This window comes from Lissotriton helveticus, chromosome 1_1, assembly GCF_964261635.1.
Source record: "Lissotriton helveticus chromosome 1_1, aLisHel1.1, whole genome shotgun sequence".
Classification (NCBI taxonomy): Eukaryota; Metazoa; Chordata; class Amphibia; order Caudata; family Salamandridae; genus Lissotriton; species Lissotriton helveticus.
This window is the reverse complement of record NC_136057.1, coordinates 1,488,785,937-1,488,806,589: the sequence shown is the minus strand read 5'-3', so window position 1 is coordinate 1,488,806,589 and position 20,653 is coordinate 1,488,785,937. Positions and strand designations below refer to the sequence as shown.

Genomic DNA, 20,653 nt, shown 5'->3' with positions numbered 1-20,653 from the left:
ATCTAATCGCTCTGCCTAAACCCCAGCACTTATTAATTCACCATGCGTTCTCCTTGCAGCACTCTAATTATCCAGTCACTACGCATGAACTCATGCAATGGCCCAGGCATTAACTCATATCAAATACAGAGGAGGTCATGCTAATCCCAGGGGTACCCCAACGCATAGTGTTCCCTAGTGTATGTAGGTGTTTTCACTGTACTCTAAATATATTTAAGCATAGCACTGGCTCTAGGCCTGGTTAGTCACAGTCAGTTACCACCAGTTCCCGACAGCAAAAAGTTGGGGGCACAGGAGAACTTTCTGCTCCTCTGTTGGTTCTTTCTGCACATCTGTTGCTTCTTCCTGCACTTTTCTCTGTCTTTCTGGACTTCTGTTGCCTCTTTCTGCATTTGTCTTGCTTCTTTCTGCGCTTTTCTTCCTCTTTCTTCACATGTCCTACCTTTGTAAGGATAGGTAGAAATTAGCATTCAAAAAACCTTTGAAATTCACTGAAAAAACAATAGCTTCAGGGACGTTATAGTTAGAAATTAGTATTTAAAAAACCTTAGAAAGTCCCTGACAAAAACACAGGTTTCAGGGAAATCATAGTTAGTTGGACATTTCACTCGTACAAAACCAGAGAAATTCGGCCATTAATGTTAGTTCAGCTAACTATAAGTCCCGCCCCTGCAATGTACTGCTGATGATGTCACATATTACATCATTCATAACATGGTCAGTGACATCACTGATGATATCACTGATGACATCTCAAATGACATCACTGATGACATCATCCATGTGAAAATCTGTTGCACCCCCCTCATACCCTAATATAACATTTGATACACCCACTCTAAAATATAGACTACCATTTTTGAAATCATAGACATACCAATACCAGGTAGTACATACCCACTCACTAATTCCTAGGTCTAGGCACACATCCACTCATTCACCCATACAGTCACTCATACATGCAGTCAACCATCAATACAGCAATATCATATGCAGTCACATATCTATACAGACACTCGCACACCACAACTTATCCATAGAGTTACTCACACACCTAGTCACTCATGAAAACAATCAATCACACTCCCATTTACTCACATATACAGTTATACACACACCACCTCACTTATTCAAACATACTACTAACACATACTTACACTCATACAATAACTAATACAAGCACACACTGATCCATACAGCCACTCTCACAATCACTCACTCTCACATATAGTCATTTATACATTCTAACACTCACAAATACTGCCTTTCACATGTGCAGTTACTCACTCATTTACCACTGAGGCATCCCTTCACTCACCAACACACCCATACAAACACTCACCCACTCATACAGCCCTTCACAGATGCACTCTTGAACACATACACCCAGTGAATCATCCACTCACACATCTATGCACAGAGTCACAACACACACAGACACTCAGGCTCCCATACAGATACTCAGACAACCAATCAATAACCCATATAGATCCTCATTTAGCTACTCGCCAACCCATGCAACCACTTACACACCAACTGCCAAACTAAATTGAATGAATGTTAGTCACTAACCCATGCATACAATAAGACACATTTAATCACTCACTTATACAGTCAGTCACGCACCTACTAAATCATCCATCCAGACACTTATATACACACACTCATTCTTCAATACACCTTGGCATATATATAAAACATATTTAAACTTTATTGAAACACGCAGTCACTGAATGATGTCATCAGTGGTCATCAGTGATGTCATTTGAGATGTCATCAGTGTTGTTACTGACCATGTTATGAATGATGTAATATGTGACGTCATCAGCAGTGCATGGCGTAGGGCGCAAGTTATAGTTAGCTAAACTAACTATAACGGCCGAATTTCTCTGGTTTTGTTCAAGTGAAATGTCCAACTAACTATAACGTCCCTGAAACCAGTTTTTTTCAATGAATATATATATATATATATATATATATGTATATATATATATATGTATATGTGTATATATATATATGTATATGTATATATATGTATATGTATATATATATATATATATGTATATGTATATATATATAGAACACACAAAATATATATACACTTACCTGCATTTTTGTTGAAAAGTCATGCGTGGTAAAGGCAAATTGATGGTAGATAAGTCGCTGGAAAGTCATTTGAGGATATCTTGACAGTCAAACCAATATCCCTGTGGCTTTCGATTTGGGCCAAACCAGAAACTCAATCAACAAAGGCAATCATACAGGATTGTCTTACCCTGGATTATGTCTTAAAAATACCATGGCAATTTTAACACTGGAGAGGACGGCAATAAAAGCTCTAGGCTTGATTCTAGGGCAAGGGAAAGAGCAGCGGGTGACAAGAAGAAACATATATTTCCTTTATCTTACCCCTAGGCTGTCGACCCTATCTTACCTGGGTGACAAATTATCAGCACTGTCATGTCCTGGCTAGACTACGGCTGAATAATGTACACCAGCTGGTATTGCACCCTAAAGTAAATCAATAGGATCTTGCAACCCCTAGCCCATACGATAGAGCCTCCAAACAATGCACTTTGCACTTTCTACATTTTTGTCAGTTTAATTCAAGTCTGAGGAAACAATTCTTTAAACCAATTTTTCTTGTACACAATATCAATGACTTTAAAGTTGCCATGATTTTGTTTCTCAGCTTAAAATTCCCAAATATTTAAAGTGGCCACGTTTATCTGTAAGGCAATTTACTTGAGGAAGAGAACGTTTTAAGAAGGAGTGTTTGCAAGCATTTGTAGCTTTTTCTGTAAGATTATTGAGCTAGACAAATAACATTTAGTGGATTACGAATGTTATTTTAATCATACATTTTGAAACAAAATGGTTTGTATTATTTTAGCATGTGCTTTTATGCCCTATGCCAATAGTGCAGAAATAAAGTATTGAACTTGACATTTGTGGTAAAGACACTTTTGTTGTAAAGGCATGGCGTGGTTGTTTCCCAGTCGAATAGGATTATAGCCTTTCAGCCTCACACTATATCAGTGGGCCTCTGCCTCGTTATAAGCCTCCCCTTCAATCGGGTTATATCTCAGGTTCAGATCCTTTAACAGTTGGTGTATACCTCAGCAGTAGGCTGTAATGTATAATATGTTGTGAGTCTCCATTGGTGCATTGCTGCCAGGTTTCTAGAAGCAGCATCAATGCTCGTAGGCCTGCTTTACTTTTGTAACTTAATCAGTGTTTTTGTGGCCCCATTTTGGGGCAAAGTTGTTGGCTATGGGTTTCTTTCGTAAGTAAGGTATTGACAGGATTTGGAGACAGCACGAAAGGCTCTTAAGTATAGTTATGGACTGAAAGAGAAAATGACACACAACTCTCAAGCGTATATTACTATTGCTTCATACCATGTCAAAAACGAGAATCCTTTCAATGTTACAACACTTTCTTTTAAATTTAGCCTGCTGTGATTTTCAGGTAGTTTGTGCTCTCTTTCGTTTTGTTAGAATGTGTGATTCTGTTAGGTCCAAAGTATGTGGTCATGTAGTTGGAGAGAGTAAAACAGCTGTTGTGTGTCTCTTTAGATGACATCTGTATAGTTTGGAATCACTTGATGTCATCTTTTCTTCTTAGTAGGCTGTACTCATGTCATCATGGAATCTTATGCATGTCATGTAGAACTTGTTATGACTTGAGATGTGCTTCAGGTGAAGCTGTAACCTGTATACTGTTGGATGGGACCTTCTTATGAGAATAAACCAACTTTAACAGCCTTCCTGTGTCCAGTCTCATATATCAGGAATGCTTCACTGGCGTAGTTGTCAGGGTGCCAAAAAGAAGATCTCAACACAAAGGACTTGGTGAGAGATAATTTAAGTATTTCTTGAATATTCTCCCTCCGTGGAAAATTTTGGATTTGTTTTAAAACAGCTCGAGGAGTTCATGTCTTATTTATTGGACTTCAAGTTTTGACTTATTCAATATAAGATGGTAAAATTTTTCAAGTGTTAGGGATTGGGAGATTCGCCTCATGCTCGCCCCTTATCGATAACTGTTGGGGTTGGGAGATAGTTGTGTCGATTTATCATCCAGAATCTAACGGAATGGTTGAGAGATTTAATGGAGTACTTAAGGAAAACATTACCTTGGCAAAGTCGTTATCCTTGGATTGGAAAGGCGAGGTTCTGAAGAAAGTGGAGGAGTACAGAATATCTCCTCATAGTACGATGGGGAAAACCCCTTTTATATTATTCTGTGGTAGAGTACCTAACATATTTGTAGAACCTCCTTGGGTCAACAAATATGAGTTAGCCAAGGGAAAAGAAAGTGTGTGTGTCGGTAATGACATACAAAAAAGGGAAAAAAAGAAAGCCACTGAAAGGAAAAGTTATTTTGATACAAAGAATGCTGTAAAAAACCTGTGGTGAAGGTTGGAGATTGGGTCATGATTAAACGGCCTGGTCTGGGTGGTAATTCTATTTTGAAATTCATTAAGCCTCATATGGTCATTAAAGTTTTTAAGAATGCTATTAAAACTCAGGATCATCGCATTTGGAATCTAAACAGAGTTGTGGTGGTTAAAGGAAAAATGGATGAGAAGTGTAATTCAAATTTAGACAATACTATTTCTACTCCTGTTAGTCCCTTTAAAAAAAGGGATATAAATAGTAATGTATTGAAAAACACTTGTTGCTCTTTCAGGACAATCAAACGTCCTGGTCATCTTACTGATTATATTTAACTTTTCTTTTGGATATTTATGTTATTGGTTAAAGAAGGGAGGTGTGTGGTGTGTCAATTTAGATGACATCTGTATAGTTTGGAAACACTTAATGTCATCTTTTCTTCTTAGTAGGCTGTACTCATGTCATCATGGAATCTTATGAATGTCATGTAGAACTTGTTATGACTTGAGATGTGCTTCAGTTGAAACTGTAACCTGTATCCTGTTGGATGGGATCTTCTTATGAGAATAAACCAACTTTAACAGCCTTCCTGTGTCCAGTCTCCTATATCAGGAATGCTTCAGCAGCACTAAGGGGACATGACAGAAATTTGTTATTACGTAATCATCACAGTAGATTTACTGACAAGTTTTGGTGGGCAGAACTCCCCTTACTTAATTCTGGTGCAGTGCCCCAAGTGTGCTTTGATGTTTGTATGTGTGAAAGGTCTCTTGAGTAAGTGCTCTATCTCTTAATATTTCAACATGCCTGAAACATGTTTCTCACACTTCTCATAAAGTGGAATGTCTTGCCTTTATTCATATTAAGATTGGTTCAATAACGACACAATGTTTGTTTTCATTTGGATCATCGGCAGTGAATTGCTCAGATCCAAGTATGTAACTAATGGATAAAACGGATGTCCCTTGTGTCTGCATGCACACGTTGTTTACATTTTTAGGAAAATGTAAAAATATACTCCTTTTAGTGGGTCTGGTTCACGTACACACAATACAAATAAATGAATACAACGCATGAGCTAAATGATCCATCCAGTGTGCTTTGCTCTGATGTGTTCTCTCCCTTCTGTACCAGGAATCCTGCCCTTCCACTTTGCTCACCAATTCATCTCTGCTGACCGGTTGTCAGTCTCAAGCCCTCATAAACCTCTGGGACGCACACGGTCGGAACCACTCCCTCAAAACCAAAAAACAGCGCAGCACCAGCAGCAAATGTACCAGGCTCAGCACGCCCACTTCCTAGAAAGGTTTAAATCCAACACAATCCTTGGCAAGGTAAGTCACAGCTGTGGCGCGATCCGCCTACTCTGAACTCACCATGCTGGTATCCATGCGTAGTAGAGGTCTTCATTATGTAATGTGTTAAAGTGCCAGTGCCCTGAGAAGTGAAGTCCTACTGGGTGTATCTTTAGGGGAGTGGTACTGGGTTGTGTAGCATCATGGAGGGTGCTGCAGCAGAATGGATACTCCTTGAAGTGGTTTACACTGTGCAGCTAGATGGCATGTTTTTCATTTTGCAACAGGCTTGTCTGTGGAGCACAGGTGGGAACTGGAGGCAGGACATCATTGTGTAGCAGTTGTTCAAAAGGTTTGAGATTCTGTAGAATGCTGGAAATTGTTTAGCAAGTTTAGAATTTCTAGATGAGATCCCGTTGTAGGTGGATATTGTGCATCACAGTGGCCATTGTGTAGGAGGAGGTTTGAGATAGACATTACATAGCAAGTTTAGGAAGAACTAGCAGGGGATATTTTGACCATATCCGCAGGTATGCAGCAGGTTGAAACAGTATCGGTTATTGATTAGTTTATTGGGCGCTTGTTACATCTGGGGGTCTTTAGTTGGCAATGGTATTCACCTTTGTCCAAATAGGGACCCTTACTTCTAAGTCGGGATAAGGGGATTACACTCCTTAATAACCCCTGCTCACCCCCTTGGTAGCTTGGCGCGAGCAGACAGTCTTATTGCAGAGGCAGTGTGTTAAGCATGTGTGAATATACACAGTAGTACAGTGAAAACACCAGAGATGGATGCAACTCAGGTTTTTATAAAAATAAGTATTCTTTATATAGACTTAACACAAGACCACAAACGGCAAAAATCCACAATACTACACTTAAGATGCTTAAAAGATGATTAAACATTGCTTAGTTCAAGTTGCTGATAAATGCGACAAAGTTCTCAACAAAGTACCTGGATGCGTAATGCAAAGTAAACAAAAGGCTCGCAAAAGGGGAGATGCATCGGTTACGTGATCCGGGGGAGATGATGCGTCGTGCCCCAATGCTTGTGCAGAGTAGGGGATGTGTCGTGATCCTTACCGGTGCGGAGGTGATCCGTAGATTCTCGGCCTGCGGGCCCATTGCGGTGCTCAAGATGGCGCCTTGATGCGATGCGATGATCCGGTTGCGATGCGAGAAGATGGCACCCTTGATGCGGCGATGCGATGACGTTGCGTAGACGCCCTGACAGCCTTGGGACGACTCTGTACTTTGGAGCCGCGACAGGCCCGGCCCGCGCTTCTCCGGTGATGCGATGGCGACTCTCACAATGGCGTCACGCTTCTCCAGTGATGCGACAGCAGGCAGCTTCGATGAACACACGCTTCCAGGGAGATGCAGCGGAGGCTCGCTTCTCCGGTGATGCGACGATTTCAGCTGCAGCGGCGACACGCTTCTTCTCGATGCGTCGCGCTTTCAGCTCCCAGCGACACGCAAATGTCTGGAGTTGAGAATTCCCAGCAAGGAAATTGAGAGGGGAGCTGGAGATGAAGTATTTTGTGCCTGAGACTTCAGCAGGAGACAAGCACAGTTCAAGCCCTTAGATAATATTCTGTAAATGATAAAAGTCCTTAAAAAGTTCCTTCTCCTTCTCTGGGCAATGAAGCAACCACTGTAGGCCAACCCAGCAAACACCACACTGGCAGTGGGGCAGTAAAACTCCTGCAGCTTCCTTGGTTCTTCTCCTTGGCAAAATGGTTCTTGCTCGAGAAGTGATCTAATTTCTTGGGATCAGGGTCGCAATATTTATACCCCAAAATCCTTTGTTCTCTGAAGGCAGAGAGGCCTCTGCCTAGTCCAAACCAGTTCCTGAGCACTTTTTTCACATGACTCTCCTCTTCCTTTCACTGTGCAGGGCAGAGACATCAGCTGCCCCACAGGAGGTGGAGCCAGCACAGGGGAGGGAAGATACAGCTATGGAGCACTTTGTTGACATAATTCCTTCTCTCATTTCACAATGCAGGGCAGAGACGTCAGACAAGCCTCAGGAGGTGGAGCCAGCATTTTAGAGGGAAGGCCCAGCCCTATTCAGGTCCCAGGAGCAACTCCTCCCTCCCATCTAGATGCATATCTCTCTATTCACCACTGGGCTGCCCCAGCCTGTCTCCTGGAATCCCCCAGCCCTGTCACTCGCAAACCCAGACAAGGAATACACAACCTAGCAGAGGCAGGCCTGGACAGTTGTGGAGAGGTGTGGCTCACTGGTTAGAAGCGGCAGACCCTGAAGCAGAGGTCGGCCCGGGACCAGGGTTCAATTCCCGTCGCGGCAGGGTCTTGGGTCAATGTCCGCGGACTCGATAATGCTCGCCTAGGTGCCTAAGCTAACCATGGGTCCCACTCTGCAACTCTGGGCAATAGCTTGCTTAATCTCCACAACGGCCCTATCAGCGCTGGGGATGCCTGGCTTCACCTTGGGGGTGCCCAGGAGGGACCATCTCACAGGGAAAGCCAGGACGGGTTCCCCAGCGGTATACAGCGCCAGGACACTGCGTGATGGAGTAACAGTGCGCTTTACAAGTATACATTTACAGTTAGGCAAGAAAATACCTACTTTCTAAAAGTGGTATTTTCAAACACAGAATATTAAAACCAACTTTACTACAAGATGTATTTTTATCATTCTGAGTTCAGGCATATTAAATTCGAATTTCTACCATGTTCCCGGAGTCAGTTAGGATTATAAGAATGTAATAATCTAACTGCCCATTCTAACCTATAGAGAAAAGGTAGCCTTCATTAGTGAAAAACAAAAATGGCTGTAATTCACTATTAGGACATGCCACACACATCAGAGGATGTCCTACCTTATACTTACAATGCACCCTGCCCTTGGGCCTACCATAGGTGTGAAGCAGAGGGAAGGTTCAGGGACTGGCAAGTGAGTGCACTTGGTCAAGTGTACATGGCAGTGCTAGACTGCACACAGGCCTTGCAATGGCAGGCCTAAGACACACTTTACAAGCTGCTTCTGTGGGTGGCACAACCAGTGCTGCAGGCCCACCAGCAGCATTTGATTTACGAGCCCTGGGCACACATGGTGCACTGTACTAGGAGCAGACAGGTAAATCAAATAACCCAATCATGGAATAACCAATTAGTATATCAATTTAACATAGGGAGCGCTTGCAATGTGGCACTGATTAGCAGTGGCACAGTGCCCAAAGCATAAAACCAGCCAAAAACATATAAAAACAGTGGAGGCAATCCGTAAAAAAGGAAGGGAGACTCACACCAATGATGCCAGGTCTAACAGCGCTGTCCTGTAGTTTTTATAATTTGTAACAGGTGGGAAGTTGGTCAGTGTGTTGCATGTTTAGGACTGCTTAGCCCTTGCATATTACACAGCATATCTCTAGCAGTGTATCGTTTGCATTTTAGAGAGAGTGTACTGGTTTGCAGTTGTTTAGAACATCTGTGTGCTTTTGGTAGTGCAACATCTTGCATTCTAGGATGGATAGATACAGACAGTGTCCAGCTGTGCTTCGTTTCATGATAGGAACCAATCATCTGCTTTTCATTGTGGGTCACATGAAAGGAAGGTGCTGGAAGAACTGAAGCTATAATGGGGGTGCTGTGAATGCCCAGTTATATTGTTGATGTCATTTGTAACTTTAAAGACACTGATCACCTCAGCACCCTTTCGGGTCTGATCTCAAGAAATACCAAGTCCTTGGCACAGTCATAGTGATAGAAAACGTGCATTGTATTTGAAAGAATACTGATTACTTACACTATTCCAACTCACCCTCATGTAGAATGAGGTCCAGGTTTGTTATGCAGCGGTGACTCTCATTTAACATGTTGACCAGAGACACAATGGCAATTTTTTTTTGTAGGGATGAGATAACCCCTGAAGGATATACAGGCATGTACCCTCACCCTAATTGCCCACCTGCATGTGAAACTGGTATCCTGATTTTTATTATAGCCTAGCCAGGATGCCAATCTAGAGTATGTGCTGAGGCCTGGGCCTATCCATGGTGAAACCAAGGCCCAAAACCTGTTCTGTGACTTAAGAGGGCCCGCCAAGCATAACCTTTGTAGCAACATGGGAATACTGTCCATCTGTAAGAGCGTTGACAACCAATTGTGGTGGAATATTACCTATTTTTGAAGGATACCTTTTTCCCCTTTTCCTAGATGTGCAGCTTACATGTAAATCTTTATGTTGTAACAGCCCAAGCTTTGCACTGACATGTCATGTGTATGTGGAACATGCATTATCACAAGGGTGTGTTGTGACAAATGAGATTCATTTTGGATGGTCCCCGTTTTAACACGGACAGGACAAAGAGAGCATTATATTCCACAGAAAGTTAAAGCATACTGCCTGCATCGTGTGACTGGAGGGTGGCGACTCAGACACTAAAATGAGGGTGGATGGAGACAGGGCTACCCTTAGAAATTACATGAGAATCTTTTAGCATGGGTTTGCTAATTACATTTATTGAGCATAGCCATATGGTAGATGGTAGGGCACAGAGGTGTATAAGGATATTCTGTTTTTAAAGCTGAGGATCTTTCTAGGCCGGGCTGGCCCTTTTATCTGTCACTGATTACCACACCAGGAAAGCTGATTACAGCCAAGTGCAGGGCCCTTACACTTCATTGGGCCTTTGTTTTAGATATTCCTACTTGAAGCCAGCTTAATCACTACCTGCCATAAGAGCCAACGCTTGTATAAAGGCTGTGTGTGTACTACAGACAGAAACTGTTTCAAAGGGAACCACCATCGAACCAATCCCAAGACTTAGACATTGGAAACAGATCCCCTTTCTGGAACATGGGATCTATACCACATCCCTTTGTTCCTGTTCCAAGTTCTTTTTGGCAAAGAAATGGGTGTGCACAAAGAGCTTCTGTGTGGCCAGGCTTGATGTTTGCCTAACAGTCAGTATCCCAAAGTGGACATTACATGAAGTCCGCACAACTTGCTGAAGAGCCTGTGGATTTTTACAGAGCATACAAGCATGCTCAGAGAGAGAAGGAGAGTGCCTGGTCCTGCAGGAGGAAAGCCTGACCAGGTGGAGAAGGCCTGCTTGTTCCTGGTGTGAGGAATGGCAAGTAGAAGCCAGCATATGTCGGAGTGCACTGTCTACCCAATCAGAGACGGCTCCCCAAGTCTCCCTGTGTGGCTCATTTGGTGAACTACTTGAAATAATGTTAACTTTATTTTTCAGTGTGTCGTCCTGCTTCTATGCTGAGCTCAGAGCTGACTGCCTGCTGCCATTACAGGCTGTGTCTAGAAAACATTGCTGTGGCAGCCAGTGACTTCCCATTGATTCCAGCCTGCTGTTCGCCATCTCCACCATGACCTGAGGGGCCTGCCCGCCACTGCCAATGAGCTGCGTGTTCAGATGTCAATTCTGCTGCAGCCAAGGAATTTTGAAAAGCCAGGAAGCTGCAATTGTCAAGGAGAAATTACCTCTTTATGTACTACCATCCCAACGCCATCTGAGAAGAAATAGTGCTCGATCATCCTGCTGACAGAGCAACTCTGTCTTGTGACTGCAAAGAATAATGGACAACCATCATAACCCTGAGCAGCACTTCACCAAGACTGCCCAGTGCAGTGTGTGCAAAATTGAGAGACTGTATCTGGTCCTAGAACTGTGTAGCTAAACCTGGATAGTGTGCCCATGGCCAATTAGCAAGATTCAAGACTCAGTAGATCTCACAATCCCCGTCATTGGGCCATCGATTGAATTGTGCTAAGAGTGGACTCGCACCTGATCTGAGCCTTGCCCAAGATTCCCCTAAGTAAATATCCTGCAAAGATGGGTGGAGGGTTACAGCTCTAATGATGTAGAGCTGTACTAGTGCAGAGTTACCACCCCGATCAGAATCCCAGATGAGTGCAGGCAATATATGCACTGCTAACAGCCAACAGTGATTAGAAAAAACCTGTTACTGACCCCCATTGCTGTGCGTAGTATTAAGTTGTGTTGTACTTCTCTTTTTACATGGAAAGTAATGGGCGGGGCAGTATCTTATTGTGGTTGTTGGTAGATTGTTTAGTTCTTGCTCCCCACGTTTCCTCCCCGAGAGGCCTTTGACTGCTTACCCTCACTATGTGATCAAATGCAGAAAGAGCATACTTGGCCCAATTTGAAGAGCGATAGTAGGACGGAGCCCAGGTAACCAGTGATTAATGACCCCAACCACCACGTTGTGCCCCAGCAGACACTGTCTATCAGTGGCCATCAAATGAGTTCTAACAGTTTGTTTTATGTAACAGTCACTGGATACCATCCCAGAGGCACCAGTGCTCTTTACAAATGACCATGACTATAGTAGTCATAGTAACAATAATGTTAGGAGGCAAACCGTTACAATTTTAAAGCAGATTGCTATTTGTTTACACCTGGAATATGGGCTGGAAGGAATGGCAAAGACAGGGCCCTACTTCCAGGAGCTTGCCAGCAGCGTCCAGTGATAGGTTACTCCTTTCTATCCGCAGGAGAGAAACTCTTAAGCGAAGTCATAAAGGATCTCAAGGTTAGGGGGTAAATTCTGTGAGCTTCTTGTAGTGTCTTGTGAGTTGTAGATGACGGGACCTTTTGGTTAATGTCGTAAACCTTAAAACAGTGACGTAGGTGCATGGGTGTGTGGATTGAATTCTTAAGGTAGAATGTTCAGTTAATGGTAAAACACTGAGGAATAAAGATGTGTAATACCAAACTCTATGCGTGGCATGATCATTTAAATATTCCCTGGCTGGGGAGGGAGCAACAACTGGTGACGAGATAGGGGATTATGTAAAACCCATGACCCAAAGAACCGAGAGCACTCTCCCAGAGAGTTTGCCATGGTCCAGCAAACTGCTTGTATGTATCACAACTGGTTCAGTTGAAGTGAAAAATCGACAGTTGTCATTTGTTGAGTCAAAGCACCAATCCAGCCAGTTTAAGGCCTCAGAAGAAAGTGAAGGCCTTACAGAAAATGGTTGTTGTTGGCTAGAAACTTGCTGGTAAAGTCGAGACAAGCGATACTGTGTCACAGCAGAACACAGGGCCATCATTCATACAGTACCACAATGCTAAAGGCAGCGACCACCAGGTACAGAGAAGCTTTAGAGACAGTGATGGCCGAGTACAATTTATTTATTTTTTTAACTTGTAAGGCGCACAGCTACCCGGAGGTTTCCCGGCGCCGCCTGACATGAAGAAAGAAGAGGGGAAAGAAAAAACTATTGATTAAACAGCCAAGTTTTTACTCTCTTTAGGAAGTTTCCATAAACTGTTTCAAATCTAAGTGACAACGGAAGGGAATTCAATAGTCAGGGGCCTAGGCAAGAGAAGGACTGACCACCCATTTGCGACAGTTTGATCCTAGGGACCATGAATTTAGCCTTAGTGGAGGAGCGGAGCAGACGAGTGGGTAAGTAAGGGAAAGCTACGACATTCAGGTACTGTGGTGCTTTGTCAGTTTTGATCTTAAACATATAGCTCAGGGCTTTGAATTTAATTCGATTCTCCACCCTGAGCCAGTAAAGGTCACGAAGATATCCTGAGATGGAAGCCGATTTGGGATCCTGGCAAAGTAATCTTGCGGCCACATTTTGCACCACTTACAGTTTGCGTAGTACATCCTTGTTGACTCCCACATACAGGATGTTAGCCATAATCCAACCTCGAGGTGACCAGAGCCTGGACTACAGTTCTTTGAGTTGGACCGGGCAACATCCAAAGGAGTTTTCTGAGCCATTTAAGGATAGTGAAGCATGTTGAGGCCACGTTCACAACCTGCTGCTTCATTGATAGATGTTCATCAATGATAAAGCCTAGGTATTTGACCTGATGTGTGGGCTGGGGTAGTGGACCCATTTCAGTGGGCCAATGTTGAGGACCTCAGAGAGTACAAGGAAGCGCTAAAGGCGGAAAACATGTCTAACACAAAGAAACACTAAAGGCAGTAGAAACCAGGTCAAATGCGAAAAGGTGAGAGTGGTGAAGACCCCGTGCAAGAAACAAAACCGCTACTCACCGCCAAAGAAGAAGACTGCGATGCACAACCAGAGAGCAGGCCTAATGACCCAAATGTCAGTAAATGGCTAGTGTTAAAGGTGCCGATGGGAAGCAGATGCTGCTGGAGCAGGCTCCGCTTTTGGCAGCAGAAAGTTACACATGTTATGATGGTTCTGAATCCTTAAAACCATTCCCTTCCTTTAATTCTGCCAAAAAGCAGAATATTGGTGACAGATTACCTGCCTAAATTGAATCCTTTGATTTCATTGATGTGCTGAAATTAGCAAATAACAAAAAGATTCTTAAATGACCTAAGAATTTGGCGGGAAGGAGTAAAAGAAGTGATAACGAAAATACCACATGGTGATGAAGTGATGTACCGTCAAATAAAAGATGCAATAAATACCAAGTTCAATTCAATGCCATATGTTGACTTAGAAAGGTACATTTTCAATCAGGAAAGGCAAAAAGCTGATAAAATGATGGATGAGTTTGTATAAAGTCTTGGTTCGCTCATCAAGCCCTGCAAGTTCAATGAGTGCAACAATGAAGACGCCATGCATCTCAGAGTAATAGATATTTGTCTCTATGATTCCTTCAGATGATGAATCCTGAAAGAGATACTCAGTTTGCAGTGAGGTTTCATGGCTGCTAGAGTGGAAGAAAGAGCTGACAGACAAGTTGCTAACATGGAGGATAGAACGGCCCAAAATGAATCAGCGCAAGTGTGAAAAGTTAGCCGAAACACATGGAAGAAGGCCATAAAGTAATGTCTTTCAAGAAAAAGAAGTTGTGTTTTCAATGTGGATTTTCCTTTCCACGTGAAGGGAAATGTCCCGCCATTGGACAGATATACAAAGGCTGCAGGAAAGAGAACCATTTTTTAACAGTGTGCATAGTGAGGGAAAGATCAAGTGCATCACGTCGAGAAAATAAAGTGAATGCCAGAAAGTACCAGCGAAGTTTCAACCACGCCTACCAGGTCAAGCAGGAACATCAGTGGAGGAAAGTAGAAACTGAACGATGTCAATTGTCATCAAATTCCTTGTCTAAAAATTTGTCATCGTCAAGCAACGGTGAAGTATATGGGTATTTGATGTTGGTTTTGACCACAGGACAACGTATGCATTCAGGATTAGCTTCCTACTAGGAAAAGCCCAGTCAAAACGAGATCGACAAGTGAAAGAGCGAAATTCATTTGAACACTGTCCCAAAATCACACTGAAGGAGAATGGGTGCTCCATACCTTTTATCCTAGACCGTTGCATGTCAATAAAGATTATGCCAGTGGAAATGTACAATGAACTGTCTCCAATGCCCTGTTTAACCCTGTTGAAAAACAAAGTGTATACATGGGCTGCTTCAACGCCACTTCAAAGTCAAGATTAATTTATAGTTACTGTGAAGCTTACAAAGATGAAAGTACTAGCACCAATTCATGTACTGCAAGGCACTTCATCTATCATGTTCTGCAAGACAATTAATCTAGTGCATGCTTACTCCGTTTCAGCACTGCTGCTGACATGTAGCTGGTTCTGTAAACTACGTCAATGCCTATCATGAGATAGTGAATCAGTTTCCATCTTTGTTTCATGGACTAGGAAGACTTAAGCATCCCACTGAATTATGGAAACTCATCGCCACCCTTGCACCCGACCTCATCTTGCCCCAGGGACCTGGCTCAACCCCACATCCGCCCCAGAAATTGCCACAGCGATCCCTGATGAATATAATATCACTCATCAGAATGGCACCAACAAGCTGGGTGGAAGATCAGCCATCATCTACAATGAGACCATACAGCGTACCACCACCTCTGACAACACCACCACCCCTATAGAACATCTCAACTTCAAGCTCACACGGACAACAAGACAACTATTATTAATATTATTATTAATTAAATTTATAATGCGCACAGCTACCCTAGACAGACTATCAGAGGCATTCTCGCATACTGACCCCCAGACCCGCGCTCCAGCTTCTGCAACACCATTGCTGACTTTCCCGCTCCCCTAACCTTAAAGTCCAAGGGCTACATTTTCCTCAGTGACCAAAATTTCCTCATCGACGACCCCAATGACAAAAACACTACACAACTTCTCAACAGTATGAGCAGCCTTGGATTGACCCAGATCATCCACGACCCTACACACACAGAAGGACATATGAACCCAATTTGCACCTTCTGCAACCGTGTCAAATAGAGCTACGTCACACAACTCACATGGAGTTATCATTCCATCTCCCACTTCAGAATCCCATAACCCCCCACCGGAGGTGGAACAAAATCACAAGAGACCAGCTGGGTGAACTACTTCAACACCTCCGACCCTGCTACCACCACCAACCTCGAACAGGGAGTGAAAAACTTCAACAACTGGATCAGCAATTGTGCAGACAGCATCGCCCCCATCAACAGCAACATCCAGTAAAAATCCTCCAAAAATGCCAGCTGGTACACCCAAGAACCCAAAACAGCGAAATGAGACCACAAACAGTTAGAGAGGAGATGGCGCACAGGCAAGGACATCTCCAACAGGGTAGTTTTCCAGACCTCCCTCAATTTCTACCACCACCTGCTCAGAGCAACTAAGAGACAGCCCTTGCATACCCATCAAAACCAGCACCAACAACACCAAGGAACTTTTCAACATTGTTCAGGAATTCTCCAAACCGCCTGCCAGGGAAAACAACATCACAACCTCACAGGAGCTGTGCGACAACCATGCCCACTTCTTCCATGACAAGACAACAACCATATACAGAAACTTGGAATTCCAACCCACACGGACAGGCTTCTTCGACAGATATGTCACCCCCGTAACCGACACGAACCACACACTGACCAACTGGAATATCCTCTAAACCCAGGACACCACCTCCACCATGAAATCCATCCACTCTGTAACTCCCTCATCACATCTTTAACCCCATAGAGCTAAATAACTATCGCCCATCCTCGCTGCTCCCTTTTCCAGTGAAGGTACTGCAAAAGATCATCAACAATCAACTCCGGACACACCTGTAGCAAAACCAGCCACATTACCCCTCCCAATCCAGCTTACCCAGCAATCACAGCAGCAAAACTGCCCTGATCTTAGCCACCCATGACATCTGAACCCTCCTGGACTGAGGAGAAACAGCAGCTTTGATCCTCTTCGACCTCTCAGCAACCTTCGACACTGGATCCCACCACATACTGATTAAAAGACTCCACTACTTCGGCATTCAAGTAGACACACTCATATGGATCACTTCCTTCCTCACTGCAAGAACCCAGAGGATCCTCTTCACACCTTTCATCTCTGAACTGAAGAAGATCACATGTGGTGTCCCCTATGGTTCATCCCTCAGCCCCACGCTCTTCAATGCATGTATGACTCAACTGTTGAACATCGTCAGATCCAACAGTCACAACATAGTGTTGTACGCAGATGACACCCAACTCATCCTCTCAATCACCAACGACCCCACCACGCTCCAGAACTAGCTTTCACAGATGCATGACAAACTTCACCGACAGGATGAAGAACAACTGCTTGCAGCTGAACAAAGACAAAATGGAAGTAGTGATCTTTGTCAACAGCAACAACACATAGAACGACTCACAGATCAACACTGTCTTCTCTGCCTGCTTCCTCACTCTGCGCATGCTACGTAAGATCTTCAAGTGGTTCTACACACGAAATTCACTGTGACCTCATTACTTTTATGGTTTAATCGCTGCACTCCTCTTATAGAGACTATAGACCATAGAGAACACCGCAGCCAGACTCATCCTCAGCCTTCCCTGGCGAACCGACATCACACATCACCTCAGGAAACTCCACTGGCTTCCCGAAAAGAAGAAATGCCAATTCAAGCTGCTGACCTACACACACAAGTCTCTACATAACCAAGGACGTGCCTCCATTAATAACCACCTCAACTTCCACCAACCATCGAGAAGGCTACGCTTCGCCTCTCTTTCACTTACTCATACTCCCTGCAGCTACCGAAGCAGAAGTAGAGGACGCTCCTTCTCCCACATCTCAGCAAAGACCTGAAACAGGCTCCCAACGGACCTCCAGATCATCACCTAACTTCTGGAATTCTGAATGGACCCCAAGACCTATCTGTTTGAGTAAGCCTTGGGGACCTGCAAGCGCCTGGCTTTATAAATCCTGATTGATAGATTGATTGAAGTGCAAATTCACATCAATGAGGACATCCGTCCTGTTGCTGAATGAGATTGTCGAATTGCGTTTCATTTACAAGAGACTGTCGAGAAATAAATTGTGACACTAATAAAGCATGACATCATTGAGTATTCCACTGGTCCCACGTCATGTGCGTCACCCACAGTGGCAGTGCCGAAGAAGGATAGTGGCTTTGTTCATCTGCATTGATATGCGCCAAGCTAATAAGGCCATCGAAAGAGAGCGACATCCAGGTTTGCATATCAATTACATGATTCCGCAGCTGAATGGAGCCAAAGTCTTTTCCTGCCCTGGTTTGAAGAAAGGGTATCACCAACTCGACTGGGTGAAAATTGCAGGTTTATTACTACTTTTTTGACTCGTGTTGGTTTATTTAAATATAAAAGACTACGTTTTGGATTGTCAGCAGCCAGTGACTTTTTCAAGATGTCATTCATCGCAAAATATAGCCAGTCACAAATGCATTCAATTATAGTGATGACATGCTGGTTTTTGGGGCCACACAAAAGGAACAAGTTAAAGCTCTTACACAAGTGTGTTACACCTTTTCTGATGGGGGAATGATTCCAGATCCAAATAAAGTACAAGTCTTGTCATCCACTTCTCCCCCACAAGATGTAACAATTCCGTGATCCTTCTTTGGTATGGCCTGTTCAAGGTATATACTTGACTGTGTTGCTGTTAGTGCCCCATTGAAAGACTTAGGGAAACTAAAAGGTCCATTTCGATGGTCACATGAAGTAACAAAGCTTCAAGAAAACCAAGCATGCAATTTAGAACGCCACTGAAATGGCATACTTTGATCTGAAATTGCAGATAGAGATTGTTGATGCAAGCCCAGTGGGGTTGGGTGCCATCCTTGCCCAGCACACTGGACATCCCAATGTCCCAAGACACATTGTGGCTTATGCTAGCTGGAGTGTGTCATCGACGGAACATGCCTATACACAATATGATGTGATTTCCCACTCATGTAAATGTCAAGCATCAGAAAAGCACACCTCTCTGGCCACAGGTGAATGGTGCTGTCAAGCAATTTATGAGCACCCTCAAGAAGACTTCAGCGGGTACGCTAAAAAAGTTTGAACTAAAATCAGTTATTCAGTCTACTATTTGTGCATACGGGTCGACTCCTCCTTTTATCACAGGTGATAGCCCTGCCACCTTAATGTTTGAGAGAGCCATAGGAACCAAATGACCACAATGAACCACTGTGAGATCTATTGATGTTGATATACTTTGCACCACTGACTTGTCTCACAAACATAAAATAAAGACCAATGTGCATAGACACCACTGTGCTCGGAACATTGTGTTCAAAAGAGGAGACCAAGTTATTGTCTGGCAGAAACAGAAAAGCAAGTCTGATGCTCCTTTTGATGCTGACCCACTGAGATGTTGACTAGTAAAGAAAACCTGGTGACTGCTCACCGTCCTTGAAAGTCCATTAAGCGAGATACTTAGCATTTCAAGTACCTGCTTCTACATTCGCCAACTCCAGATGCCAAAAGTCAGAATCTTGAGAGCCCGAGTGACTGCACCAGTGTCTCTGTCACCAGTGCCAATCATGGGCACTTCTCCTGTATCTCCGCAGTCTCACATGTCAAGGTTTGGGCGACTGAATGGAGCACCAAGGCATATGATGTATATATGTATAATTTGTACTTTTTATTTAACAAAGGGGGAGATGTAGTGTCTTGTGAGTTGTAGATGAGGGGACTCTTTTGCTTCCCTACAGGCTCTGTGAAATAGTGACAGTAAGTGTGTAGGTATGGGGATAGAATTCATGAGGTAGAATGTTCCATTGACGGTTACATGCTGAGGAATAAAGACGTGTAGTACGATGCTTTTTGTGTGGCGTGATCCCTTACGTGTACCTGGGCTAGGGAGGACACTACAATTTTGCCTGCAGATGTGTTGACAATGAAACAGTATTCAGATATCTCCTCATAACTGTGGCCTTGATATATTTTCCCTGCATAATTCTATAGTTTGGATCCATTTGTTGTAGATTTACAGCCAGATTCATCATTGTAAAATCGGCTCGCAAAGGGCCAGATTCTGAGAATCTGGCCCTTTGCGAGTGCAATTTTTGCATTTGGGATTCATCACCCCAAATGCAAAAATCGCAAATTGCGAAATCGCTAAATTGCGAGGAATTGCATTCAAGGAATCTCTATTTGAGATTCCTTAAATGCAATTCATGAACCATTTTTGAATTGCGAATTCGCTATTTTTGGCCGCTATTTACCGCGAAGTCTGACTTCGTGGTAAATAGCGAAAACTTAGAAAAATGCACTTTAGTGCATTTTTCTAAGTTGTATGTTACACACACACATGTCCTTTGGACGTGTGTGTGCGCAACATCAATCTACATTTACATTTATGGGGTGCTACAGGGTGTCCTTTGGACACCCCTGGCACATTTGAAATCGCATCCTTATTTGCGATTAGCAATAGGAATGTATGGGGAGTCATTCCTTATTTGCGATTAGCAATTTGCTAATCATTAATAGCGATTCCTTAATAATCGCTATTAAGGACTCGCAAATCGGGACATTGATGAATCTGGCTGATAGTCCTAGAGAGAGAGAGAGAGATGCAGAACAACCATTGGATGAGTTATGATATTCCATTCCCACCTAGCTGCACCTTGTAGCATTGTCTACCGTGATGGTGTACGGCATGGGGCCAAAGAGGGTAATGGAGTAGTAAATTTGCTCTCAATTAACTTTTTTTTCCCCCCC

General features: G+C 43.4%; 1 protein-coding gene across 3 annotated transcripts in view; it reads left to right on the top strand.

Moving 5' to 3' along the window:
* The window catches only part of HDAC7 (histone deacetylase 7), a 706,897-nt gene that overhangs the window by 471,157 nt on the left and 215,087 nt on the right, over positions 1-20,653 (top strand). For all 3 annotated transcript variants that reach the window (XM_078686538.1, XM_078686533.1, XM_078686525.1), the window contains one exon: positions 5,535-5,734. In XM_078686538.1, coding sequence (XP_078542664.1) covers positions 5,535-5,734 — 200 coding nt within the window. The remainder of the gene's footprint in view (positions 1-5,534; positions 5,735-20,653) is intronic.